At 45.2% G+C, this 13,787-nt stretch overlaps 1 protein-coding gene across 1 annotated transcript in view; it reads left to right on the forward strand.

Moving 5' to 3' along the window:
- The first annotated feature begins 6,516 nt into the window (after positions 1-6,516).
- AKAP14 (A-kinase anchoring protein 14) overlaps positions 6,517-13,787 on the forward strand; it is a 12,696-nt gene continuing 5,425 nt past the window's right edge. Inside the window, exons 1-3 of the mRNA XM_021706735.1 lie at positions 6,517-6,631; positions 6,721-6,812; positions 13,137-13,316. Coding sequence (XP_021562410.1) covers positions 6,517-6,631; positions 6,721-6,812; positions 13,137-13,316 — 387 coding nt within the window. The remainder of the gene's footprint in view (positions 6,632-6,720; positions 6,813-13,136; positions 13,317-13,787) is intronic.

Raw genomic sequence — 13,787 nt, forward strand, 5'->3', positions numbered from 1 at the left:
TCTCGTCTTCATCATGATTGTGGTAACTAATACTTATTGAACACCTACAGCGTGCCTATTCTTGTTCTGAGTGCTTTATATGAATCACCCCATTTCATCTTCCCATCAACCCTGTGAAGTTACTATTAAGATTCCCATTGTACACATGAGGCTCAGAGAGTTGAAACAACCTGCCTGAAGTCACCACATATCAGTACCAGTATGTGGCAGAGCTGGGATTTGAAACGCTGTATCTGTGTTCGTTGTCTGTGTTCCTCCTAAGCCACACTGCCTCCCACACTTCTTCCTCTCCACCCCCATTCCCCTGCGTCAGCACTCCACCTCCATAGCACCATCTCTGGGGTATGATGTCTTACAGGCAGTGAGCTCAACATTTCTTCCTGGATAAAGACTTAACAAACCAAGTACGGTGGCTCATGCCTATAATCCCAGCACTTTGGGAGGCTGATGAGAGAGGATTGCCTGAGCCCAGAGGTTCAAGACCAGCCTGGGCAACTTGGTGAGATCTCATCTCTACAATAAATTAAAAAATTAGCCAAGGGTGGTGGCACACGCCTGTGGTTCCAGCTATTTGGAAGGCTGAGGTAGAAGGATTGTCTGAGCTCAGCAGGTCAAGGCAGTGGAAATCGTGAGTGTGACACTGCACTCCAGCCTGAGTGACAGAGTGAGAATCTGACTCAAAAAAAAAAAAAAAAAAAAAGACACAAGCACTTTGCTTCCTTTGTTAGGACTAAGGACCCTTGTCTTATAGTGAGCAATCACTCTATCTACAGAGCATAGTTATAGTTAAGAGCAGGGATTCTGAGACTTGAGATTTCAGGGACTAATAAAATTTACGTAAAACTGGGTCTTGACATAGGGTCATCAACTTTTCATTTCACCAGTTAAGACCATTTAAAATATTACTATTTATGATACCACTACTATTAATAATAATACTAGGAATGATATCCAACCATTATAGAAAACTTACGACACACCAGGTACTGTTTTCAGTCTTCACATGGATTGTCTGGTTTGATCCCCATAAAAACCCTATTCTGTAGGCATAATTATTATCCCCATTTCATAGACAAACAAACTGAGAAAGACCAGTGTTAAGTAAATTGTTCCTGAATCTGTGCTGATAAGCATTACAATGTACGCTCTCTCACCCTTCATTCACAGAAGACATCTTTGAAAACATTCAGGAGGGAAGTCCTAACCTCAGAATTTGGAAATAAAAAAGTAAAAGTTCAATGAAGTCAGACAGCTCAGGGTTTGAGTTTGAGACAACTTACTTAACACTCTCTGTGCCTCGGTTTCGTTTCTTTTCTTTTTTTTTTTTTTTCTTTTTGAGTTGGAGTGTCACTCTGTCACCCAGGCTGGAGTGCAGTTGCATGCTCCCGGCCACTGCAGCCTCGACCTGCTGGGCTCCGGTGATCCTTACGCCTCAGCCTTCCAAGGAGCTGGAAGTACGGGCATGTGCTACCACGCCCGACTAATTTTTGATTTATTGTAGAGATGAGGTCTCACCAAGTTGGTTGGGTGGGTCTCGAACCCATGGGCTCAGGAAATCCACTCGCCTCAGCCTCCCAAAGTGCTGGGATTACAGGCTGAGCCACTGAGCCCGGCCCGGTTTTTTCCATTGTAATATGAAAGTACTAATACACACCTCAGGGTGCCATTGTGAGGAGTAAATGACTTAACACTTATGGAAGGCTTAACAGTGAGTAGCGCATCATAAAGGCTCCCCAATACATAACAGCTGTGAGGCTAGCCATCATTATTTCACCTGGCACAGCCCTGCAAGCTCATCTCCTGCTGAGAAGTTCATTGTGACAGCTTGGCCCTGTTGTTGAGGTCAGATAGTTGCTGTGACCGACTCTTCCCCTCCTTCCCTCACTCCCTCCGGTTTCACGCTCCTTTAGTAACAGCAGCAGAGTGGGCTTTTCTTCCCATTGGTTGAAATTGATGTTGCTATGGCAGCACTTGTAAACATTCTGTTGGGGAATCTTGGAAGAAAGCTGTTGAGAGACTCCTTCTGGGGCTTCTTCAATTACTGCTGCTACTGCTTCAAACAAGGATCTGGTCATTCAGGTATTAGGGTTTCTTGGGGGTGGGATAGTACACAAAAAGGGCCTTCATTGTTTGTTCCTATTTATCACCCAGATCACAGATCTGACTATGCCCCCACCTCTTCCCATTCATGCTACCCGTCTGGCCTCTTATTAGGAAGAGAAGAAAAAGAACCAGGAGAGACCATGGGAGGGGGCTTTAGAATAGTGTGTGCCCACAGACGTGTGAGGATAAAAAGTGAGCTTCCTCCTGGGCCCTGCTTCCCACCTTCCCTCTCCTGTTGGGTCATAGGGCTTCCTGGGGAAGGTCTTAAGGGGATCCTTCCATGCATAAAGTGTCCACCCCGTATGCTGAGTGTTGGAGATCACATATTTGGCTTCTAGTCAATTTATTAATAGGCAATTTGGCGAAAGCCAAGTCACTGAATGACCAAGTTACCAAATGGGCAATTTTCTGAAGGATCAGGTTGCTGTAAGGCTATCTCACCAAAGCCTACTGAACTTACCAATGTACACAAAAACTTTTGTGTGGTTGTCCTCAGCTACAGTTTACAGCAAATTGCTTTGGCTAAACTGACATGGCCTAAGGCAGGGGTCCTCAAACTTTTAAAACAGGGGGCCAGCTCACTGTCCCTCAGACCGTTGGAGGGGCGGATTATAGTTTAAAAAAAAAAAGGAATTTGTTCATAGCTTTTTTTTTTTAAACTATAGTTCGCCTCTCCAACGATCTGAGGGACAGTGAACTGGCCCCGTTTTAAAAGTTTGAGGACCTCTGGTAAGGACTAAGGGAGGGCCAGGCCTCTAGTGCTAAGAACCCTCAGACCCCTCACCCACCACTCTTTAGTCCCCTCCTGCTCTGGAATGGACAGTCCGGAAAGACTCCGTGTCCTCTAGCCGGTGAACCTGTCCACCCTTCAACTTCAGCAACAGGAAACTGAGGCAGAGGCAAACAGCTTAAAGTGCTAATATCAAGGTCAAAATGAATAGCAGTCAACGTTATTGCAGGATGCCCAAAGGCTATGCAAAGCATCCTTGGACTGATGGCCATGGGAACTGAGTTGCCTTGTACGGTATCCACCACCCCTTGGGACCAGTGATGATATTGATAAAGGAAACAGAGGGTTGACATTCGTGAAACAGGTTCTCAGAAAGAGAGAGAGTAGGTGCATTGTGACTCCAGATGAACATGTGAGAATAGGCCCCCACTCCCCTTTCTGAATCTCGGAGGGAGAAGAGCAGCATAGTGAAGAGCACAGGCTGTGGAGCCAGACAACGTGGGTGTATAGCTTGGTTTCCTCCTTTTCCCATGACAACGAGACTCCTTCTGTTTATGACTCAAGGTCCCTGTAGTAAACTGCTGGCATGCTAAAATGAGGACAGTTGAAGAAGGGTTAAATGAAGTAGGCCGGACGCAGTGACTCGCTCCTGTAATTCCAGCACTTTGGGAGGCGGAGGCGAGAGGATTACCTGAGCCCAGGGGTTTGAGATCAGCCCAGGCAACTTGGGGAGACCGCGTCTCTACAAAAAAAAAAAAATTAGCCAGGAGTGGTACGCACCTGTGGTTCCAGCTACTTGGAAGGCTGAGGTGGAAGGATCACTTGAGCCTAGGAAGTTGAGACTGCGGTGGCCTTGAGCATGCCACTGCACACCACCCTGGGTGACAATGAGACTTCAATTAAAAAAAAAAATAGTTACAAAGATGTGGCCAGAGTATAGGGAACACAACGGAAAGTGCAGCTTCCTGGGGCTAGTAACAGTGGGTCCCACAGCCAAAGAAAGAGAATGGAATCATGTCCTTTGCAACCACATGGATGGAGCTGGAGATCATCATTCCAAGTGAACGGACTCAGAAACAGAAAACCAAACACCACATGTTCTCACTTATATGTGGGAGCTAAATGGCCACAAAGATAGAAGTAATAGACACTGTGGATACCAATAAGGGGGAAGGTGGGAAGGAGGGTTAGGGTTCAGAAAGTACCTATGGGGCTCAATGTTCACAATCTGGGGAATGGGCCACCTGAGACCCAATTCCCACCACTACACAATATGTCCATGTAACAAACATGCATGTGTACCTAAAATCTAAAATAAAGCAAAGCAAAACAAAACAGCGGGGCCCAAAAGGTTGAGGGGAGAGTGGTTTCCTTTGCCAGACTGAGAAGTTGCAAGAGAGCTGCCCTGAGAGAAACAGAGATCTTCTCCATGCAGCCAGCCACCGGCGTCCCTGTTAGATTTCAACTTCACTCTCCTCCCTTCAGCCCAACCTCCCTATTGTGTGGAAGCTTCTGGAAGTCAGAGGACATGGGAGAGCTCATTCACTGGTCCAGTCAGCTTAGCCTAACTGGGGAAACAAGCAGGGAGAGATGGAGGATGGATCTGGAAGGGCAAATGGAAGGTGTCCAGTGCATGATCTTGTAGGACTGTGGTGAGAGTTAAATGAAACACCCCCAAATTGGGAGCTGTTAAACACCCCAAAATTGGGAGCTGTAAATTATGGAAACATAAATAGCTCCCTGTGGAGAGAGATACTCACTCTCACGCAGCCCCCTAATGCAAGGATTGCTTGCTTGAAATTTAAAACTATGCTGGAAGTAAGTGATTTCTCATTAGTGAAGAGACAAACAGTAGCAGGGAAAGAGAATCCAAGGAAGAGACGTAAACAGTAGTAGGGAAAGAAAATCGAAGATTCAAGGGAAAAGATATTAAAAAAAAGACTGACAATGTGCAAGACTCCTAGCTCTGTGATGGACCCATGTTCACAGGCCCAATAATTCCAATTTTCACATTGTCAATACATATTAAAGGCATTTAGAAAATGTTAGCTATCATTTGTGGTAATAATATTCCTAGAACAGGAGCAAATATTTTCTGATGTGGTCAGTCTCAAAGCATAGAGTCAGCATCACTCAGGTGCCTATAATCTCAGCACTTTGGGAGGCCAAGGCAGGAGAATTGCTTGAGCCCAGGAGTTTGAGACCAGCCTGGGCAACATAGCGAGATCTCATCTCTACAAAAAAAATTTAATTTTTTTTTTAATTGAAGTCTCACTCTGTTGCCCAGACTGGAGTGCAGTGGCACGCTCTTGGCCACCGCAGCCTCGATCTGCTAGGGTCCAGTGATCCTTCCGCCTCAGCCTTCCAAGCAGCTGGAACTATAGGCACGTGCTGCCACACCCGGCTAATTTTTGATTTATTGTAGAGATGAGGTGTCACCAAGTTGCCCAGGTGGGTCTCGAACCCGTGGGCTCAGGCAATCCACTCACCTCGGCCTCCCAAAGTGTTGGGATTACAGGCTGAGCCACTAAGCCCAGCCAAAAAATTTACTTATTTTTTTGAGTTGGAGTTTCACTCTGTCACCCAGGCTCCTGGAGTGCAGTGACATGCTCATGGCTACCACAGCCTTGACCTGCTGGGCTCAGGCAATCCTTCTGCCTCAGCCTTCCAAGTAAGTTGGAACTACAGGTGTGTGCCACCATGTCCAGCTAGTTTTTTGGTTTATTGAGAGATGAGGTCTTGCCAAGTTGCCCAGGCTAGTCTCAAACCCATGGGCTCAGGCAATCCTCTCACCTCCGCCTCCCGAAGTGCTGGGATTACAGGCATGAGCCACTGCACCCAGCAATTTTTTTTAAAAACCCCAGCATCATACTTAATGGTATAACACCAGAAAGCAAGCCCATTGAAGTGAGACAAAAAAGAATGCTCATTATCTCCATCTTTCATTTTGCTGTAAATGTTTATCAAAGCTAGTACTCATAAGAAATAAATATTCCAAGAAAAGAGATGGTAAAAAGTGATGGTTTTTTGGAGATGATATAATTGTATACTGTACCTGAAAAACCCAAGAGAAAAATCTGCAAAACCAATCCTACTTTGCTGTAATGCTCCTACTCATTTTTAACAATATCTTTATGCTTAAAAAATTTTAAGATAGGGAGGGGTCTCACTATGTTGCCCTGACTGTTCTCAAACTCCTGGACTCAAGAGATCCTCCTGCTTCAGCTTCTCAAGTACCTGGAATTACAGGGGTGCACCACTATGCCCACCTTCATTTTAAGGCCGTCCATAAAGAGACAGGTGCCCTCAGTTGCTCCTATCAAAGACTGGGATTCTATTAAAGACTCAACTAGAAGTCAGTATTGTTGGTACTCAAAGAAGTTAGAAATCATTCTCTTCTATTTCGATTCAAGTCTTCGTGATTTTAAGAATGTGAAAATCCTTGGTTTTCAGGAAAAGTAGATCTTAGCAGCAGGCTCACTCTCATCCCAAACTCCTAGTCCCCTCCCTAGAGTTGACAACTGTTTCCTGCATCTTATGGTTCTTCAAGAGAGGGTCTGTACTTAAATGAATGTGTTCTTTTGTGTGTATACACAGGTACACGCACGGTGAGTCACTTCTTGAGTTTCTTTCTTCAGGAAAAAAAAGTGAATGTTACTAAAAATTTAAAAATTTAGAAGACAATGGATAACAAACCTACAAGCAAGAAAAAGGTGATTATAGAACATAACAAAGTGAATGAAGTGGCTCTCGCTCTTGTTCAGGAGGTCATCAATGCTGCTATTCAGATTGTGGAAGGTAGTAATACTGTCTGGATGTCTGAGGAATTATCTCATCATGTAGTGCCACACTACCAGGCAACTAACACACTTACACCTTGTTTACAGACGCTGAACACCCCATCAAAAATGTCAAGTGGATCACACATGGTGAATTCACAGAGGAAAGGGGCCGTAGAAATATTGAGGAGTTTGTTTTGGTAAGTTAATTGACCACTCTTGTTTGGTACACAAGAGTGATGGACAATAAAAAAGCCTCATTTGATCCAAAGTTATGAAGTTTAGAAAACCTAGGCGATGATGTCAAAGGTGACCAGAGTAAGTAAACATTGTCTTCATCTTGGTTCCAAAGTCAAAGTGGGAGAGTCTTTGAAGGTGAAAAGCACATACTTCCCTGTGTTTGTATCATTCTGAACTTACATTTCCCTAGGAAAGCTGATATTCCCAGTTAAGCAATTTGTTCATGCTGGTGCATTAAATGGGTGCTTAGTGGACTGAGGAGGGAGACTATCCTCCAGAATAATTTACCACCAATTTTAGAATGCTCCTGGTAATGGAGGGAATGCAGATGGATCCAATGGCTTTATTTTTTACTGTAAAAATTATTGTTATTTATTTATTTGTTTGTTTTTGGAGTCAGAGTCTCACTCTGTTGTCCAGACTAAAGTGCAGTGACATGATCATGGCTCACCACAGTCTCAACCTCCTGGGCTCAGGTGATTCTTCCACCTCAGTCTCCCAATTAGCTGGGACTATAGGTGCATGTCACCACATTGGCTAATTTTTGTATTTTTTGTAGAGATGAGGTTTCACTATGTTGCCCAGATTGGTCTCTAACTCTTGGGCTCAAGTGATGCTCCTGCTTTGGCCTTCCAAAGTGCTGGGATTATAGGTGGAAACCACTGTGCCCAGCCTCCCTTTAAAAATTTTGGATTCAATGGGTACATGTGCAGATTTGTTACATAAGTATATTCCATAGAGCCCATCAGCCAGGTGGTGAGCATGGTATCCGATGTGTGGTTTTTCAACCCTTATTCTCCCTCCTCCCTCCCTCCCCCTTTTAGGAGTCTCCAGTGGTTATTATTCCCATCCTTATGCCTGTGTGTATCCAGTGTTTAACTCCCACTTTTTTTTTTTTTTAACTTTGAGTCGGAGTCTCACTCTGTTGCTCAGGCTGGAGTGCAGTGGCACGTTCACAGCTACCACAGACTTAACCTGCTGGGCTCAGAAGATCCTTCCGCTTCAACCTTCCCAGTAGCTAGAACTACAGGCACGTGCTACCACCCCTGGCTAATTTTTTGATTTATTGTAGAGATGAGGTCTTGCCATGTTGCTCAGGCTGGTCTTGAATCCCTGGGCTCAGAAAATCCTCTCGCCTCGGCCTCCCAAAGTGCTGGGATTACAGGCATGAGCCACTGCACCTAGCCAACTCCCACTCATGAATGAGAATATCTGGTATTCAGTTTTCTGTTTCTGTGATAATTCACTTAGAATGATGGCCTCTAGCTGCATCGTTGTTGCTACAAAGACATGATTTTGTTCTTTTTCATGGCTGTGTGGTATTCCATGGTATATATGTACCACATTTTCTTTATCCAGTCCACCGTTGATGGGCACCTGGGTTGGTTCCATGTTTTTGCTACTGTGAATAGTGTTGTGATAAACATACGAGTAGAAGTATTTTTTTGGTAGAGTGATTTACGCTCCCTGAAATCTTTATTGAGTTGGGGTCTCACTCTGTCACCCAAGCTGGAGTGCAGTGGTACCATTATGGCTCACTGCAGCCTCAACCTCCTAAACTCAGGTAATCCTGCCTTAGCCTCCCAAGTAGCTGGGACTATAAGCACATGCCACCACACCTAAGTCATTTTTTTTTTTTTTTTTTGAAGAGATAAGTTCTGGCTATGATGCCTAGGTTGGTCTCAATGTTCGGGGCTCAAGCAATCCTCTTGCCTTGGCCTCCCAAAGTGCTGAGATTATAGGCATGAGCCACTGCACCCGGCTGACTCTGAAGTCTTTTTGAATTGGCTTTGGAATGTATTGCCCACATGGCAAGCTGTACATGCCTGCAAATTCCTTATTTTTTCCTATCTGTGTTTGGCTCTGACCCCTTTGTGTGACTTATCCTGGTAGCTTTGCAGAGAAGGCCCTGGGTTGCTTCGCATTAAGTGAATAAAGAAGAATGGCTTGAAATCCCTTCTCATTGTACTTCCATGGAACAGAGACCAGTTGAAATTGGTGGAGGTAAATTCCCACCCTGCACCCCTCAAAAAGTTCCAGCTGTCTCTGTTCTTCTGGCCAGCCCATCAAAGCCTATAGACCTCGGGGCAGTTTTCTAAGGTTTTAAGGAGATCTGGTCAGGTGGGAAAGAGGAAAAGTCAGGAATTTCTGGCTCCACCTCCTCCGTCTATGCTCCACTGGGCACCACTCGCCACTCACATTCAGAGGAGCATCTGGAGAAGATGAATGGTGCGAGTAGCCCTTGAGCCTTCCTGCCCTGAGTGGAGATGTGCACCAGGGCTCTCAAATCAGACTAGAATGGAACACAGAGCAAGCAGACGGTGGCTCAGCCTGTAATCCCGCGCCTTTGGGAGGCTGAGGTGAGTGAATTGCCTGCGCCTGCGGGTTCGAGACCCGCCTGGGCAGCGAGACCTCATCTCTACAATAAATCACAAAATCGGGCGTGGTGGTGCATGCCTGTAATTCCGACTACTCAGAAGGCTGAGGTGGAAGGATGGCTGGAGCCCAGCAGGTCAAGGCTGCGGTGACTGGGAGCGGCCACTGCACTCCAGTCTAGGCGACAGAGTGAGACTCCAACTCAAAAAAAAAAAAAAAAAAAAATTTCCCTTGCAGATCATTCTGAGTAAAAGGCAAAGGTAAGTCCTGGCCAGGGTGGTGACTCACGCCTGTAACTACAGCACTTTAGGAGACTGCGGCAGGAGGATCACTTGAGTTCAAGAGTTCAAGACTAGCCTGGGCAACTTAGTGAGACACCTGTCTCTACAAAGAATAATAAGAAATAATTAGCCGGGCATGGTGGTGTGTACCTGTAGTCCCAGATACTCGGGAGGCTGAGGTGGGAGGACCACCTGAGGCCAAAAGATTGAGGCTGCTGTGAGCTGTGATCGAGACATTGACCGCCAGCCTAGGGAACATAGAGAGACCTCGTATCTATGAAAATAAAAATAAAAAAGTTAGCTAGGTGTGGTGGTGTGTGCCTGTAGTCCCAGCTACTTGGGAGGTTGAGGAAAGAGGATCACTTAAGCCCAGGAATTTGAGACTGCAATAAACTATGATCCTGCCACTGCACTCCAGTCTGGATGACAGAGAAAGCGCCTGTCTCAAATAAATAAGTAAATAAAATTATTTTTAAAAAGTAAGTCCTGACAATGGTCTACAAAGCCTGATGTAATCTAAGTCCGCTGCCCTCTTGCAACTTATGGTTTAGCTTCCATCACTTACTACCTTCCCTGCTTTTACCTTCCTCACTTAGTCATATTTTTCTTCTTGCTGTTCCTTAACTGCCAGGCATGTTCCCACCACAGGACCTTTGCACTTGCTGTTTCCTCTGCCTGGAAACCCCTCCCCTAAGATATATATTCTCGTGGCTTATTGCTTTGCCTCTCTTCAGATCTTTGTTAAAACTATCACCTGCTCCTTGAGGCCTTTCCTGGTCACCTTTAAATTGCAACCCTCTCCCATTCTCTGATTCATTTTTCCCTTAACATTTCTCTTTCCCCGAGGTACTAGCATCTACTTATTTATCCTAACACCTTTCTCTCATCACCAGATCATGGTACATGAGGGCAGAGACTTTTGTTCGCAGCTCTGTCACTAGCACCTAGCAAGGTCAGATGCACAGATGCTCAATAAATCTGTGTCAAATACGTGAACGGACTTATTATCTCGTTCCCCTTATTTCTTCACAGATGAAAAGTCAGGTCAAAGCATTTGTCTTACCTACTTTGTAGGACTGTTGTGAGGGCAATCAGTAGGTGACTAAAAAGATACATCATGAAGAAGAGCTTGCCAAAAAGAGAAAGAAAAAAGCTGGGTGTAGTGGCTCACGCCTATAATTCCAGCACTTTGTGAGGCTGAGGCGAGATGATTGCCTGAGCCCACAGGTTCGAGACCCGCCTGGGCAACTTGGCGAGACCTCATCTCTACAATAAATCAAAAAATTAGCCGGGCGTGGTAGCGCACGCCTGTAGTTCCAGCTACTTGGAAGGCTGAAGTGGAAGGATCGCTAGAGCCCAGCGGGTCGAGGCTGCGGTGGCTGGGAGCGGCCACTGCACTCCAGTTTGGGCGACAGAGTGAGACTCCAACTCAAAAAAAGAAAAAAAGCTAAAAGAGCTATATTCCATGAAACCACCCTGTTCCCAGTGCTACTAATGTAGTGAACCCTAGAAGTGAGGCTCAGTAGCTAAGAGCGAGGCATTTCTGCTGGAGAACTTTCTCAAGCATATTGCCAGTTTCCCAGAGTCCACCACGCATCAGGGGATGGTGTAATAGGAGTTGCCACTTACTGAGCATCGCTATGTGCCAAGCACCGCTGGGCACTTCCCATGCATTATCTCATCGAATCCTCATGGCAACCCTGTGTTGTAGGGTATATCAGTGTGCCCATTTTACAGACAAGGAAGCCTGAGGCTCAGAGAGGTTGGGTAATTTGTCCAAAGTTTCTATGATGAAGCAGCAAAATAAAGTTATGATCATAGGTCTGTCTGATATATTCTTTCCACCACAGCAGGAAAAGTACTTTTTGATGACAAAAATAATGCAGAGTTTTATTATCAATGAAAAAAATGCAGATTCTAAAATTTTTAAGGTACTGCAATGTGAATAAGAATGATGAAACCTGGTGTCAGAAAGCTGGTGCAATTGTGGGAAAGAATATACTTAGACATTGCCAGTGGGCACAATAATTGGTTCATTCTCTTCAGGAACACAATCTGTCAACAGGAATATGCAAATGAGTTTTTTTGGTTTTTTTTTTAGTTGGAGTCTCACTCTGTTGCCTAGGCTGGAGTGCAGTGGCAGCTTCACGGCTACTGCAGCCTCAACCTGTTGGGCACAGGTGATCCTTCCACCTCAGCTTTCCAAATAGATGGAACTACAGGCACATGCCACCATATGCAGCTAATTTTTTGATTTATTGTAGAGACAAGGTCTTGCGAAGTTGCCCAGGCTGGTCTCGAAGTTGTGGCCTCAGGCAGTCCTCTCACCTCAACCTACCAAAGTGCTGGGATTACAGGCATGAGCCACCATGACCAGCTCAAATGAGTTATATATATATATATATATATATATATATATATATATTTTAATTTTTAATTTTGAAGATGTGGAGTACAATTCAGGGTTAGGTATACAGAGTTCTTTATAAAGGAAACATTGGAGATTCCCCATCACTTAATACACAATTAAAATTAATTTTATAATAAAAAAAGACAAATCATTATTTTAAAAAACCCAGAGAGCAAAAAGACACAAATTAGAAAGTGAAAGTTTCAGCTGGGTGTGGTGGCTCACGCCTGTAATCCTAACACTTTGGGAAGTCACGGTGGGACGATTGCTTGAGTTCAGGAGTTCGAGACCAGCCTGGGAAATATAGTGAGACCTCATCTCTACAAAAAGTAAAAAAATTAGCCGGATGTAGTGCTGTACGCCTGTAGTCCCAGCTACTTGGGAGGCTGAGGTGGAAGGATCACCAGAGTTCAGGAGGTTGAGGCTGTGGTGAGCGTGCCACTCCACTCCAGCTTGGGTGACGGAATGAGACTCTGACTCAAAAAAAAAAAAAGTCTGCCCTCAATATCAGAAACCACAGATCACAGATGTGGGACTATATTCCCATCTCAACTCCAAGAAGAGGCCCAGACAAAGGAGACATTCCAAGGAATGCTTTCTCTTTTTCAACTCTCGTCACTAGTAAGATTTATGCTTTGAAAGGGGCAAGCTTCTCCAAGGAGAAGGAAGTCGGTCCTTTCTGAGAGATGTGGTTTTCCAATTGTCTGACTCATTCCTCTCTGAACTTATTTTATATTTCACCTGTGGCTACAATGAAGTAAGTCTGATTTTCACAAATGCGAGATCAGCCTCATTATTTTCTAGTCACACCTTGAGGTCTTCTGGGGTGAACAGATCATGTGTTATAACAACTTCTAGTTATTTTCCAGTTAACCAAACTTGCCTCCCAAGTAAGGGGTCTGAAGCAGGGTCTATATGTCGTGAGATGGTGTGTATGTACACACACACATCTGAGGGTGTGCCCCTGCAGTCCAAAGGCCAAGCTCAAGTGAAGTTTGTATTCTTTGCTTGTTTCATGTCAGCTCTACCTTTTCTCTCCTCTACCCATGGAGGTAATTGGGAGTTGACTTTAGTTTGAATCCCAATAAAAAAAGTTAGGAGTGAGCTCCAGAACCAAGCTGTAACGCTGACTGTTACACACTGCATTTATCTACAGTACTTTAACAGAAGTATTTTTTTTCTTTTTCTGTGTGCTTTTTCTTTTTTCTATGAAACAGACTTGGGAGTATCAGAATCGCTGGGTGCACTACACTGAATTTATAGAGAGGAAAGACTTAATTCACAGCTTCCACTACATCTACTGTGTACGCTGGAGTGTTCCAACTGCTCGGAGACCCATTCCACGGGTTACTGCTGCCACCTACTTCACCATCAAGATCAACAAAAACAAACCTCCTGTAAGTTCGTCCTTTTCTGCTCTGCTCCCTTCAGTGAGGCTTTTTTTTTTTTGAGTTGGGGTCTCACTCTGTCACCCAGACTGGGAGTGCAGTGGCATGCTCCCAGCCACCGCAGCCTCAACCTGCTGGGCTCTGGCGATCCTTCCGCCTCAGCCTTCCAAGTAGCTGGAACTACAGGCGCGTGATACCACGCCTGGCTAATTTTTTGATTTATTGTAGAGATGAGGTCTCGCCAAGTTGCCCAGGCGGGTCTCGAACCCGCGAACTCAGGCAATCCACTCACCTCAGCCTCCCAAAGCATTGGCATTACAGGCTGAGCCACTGAGCCCGGCTGCTGGCTTTTTTTTTTTTGAGTTGGAGTCTCACTCTGTCACCCAGACTGGAGGGCAGTGGCTGCTCCCAGCCACCGCAGCCTCGACCTGCTGGGCTCTGGCGATCCTTCCGCCTCAGCCTTCCAAGTAGCTGGAACTA

Source organism: Carlito syrichta, unplaced genomic scaffold, assembly GCF_000164805.1.
Source record: "Carlito syrichta isolate Samal-C Ts95f unplaced genomic scaffold, Tarsius_syrichta-2.0.1 Scaffold315966, whole genome shotgun sequence".
Taxonomy (NCBI): domain Eukaryota; kingdom Metazoa; phylum Chordata; class Mammalia; order Primates; family Tarsiidae; genus Carlito; species Carlito syrichta.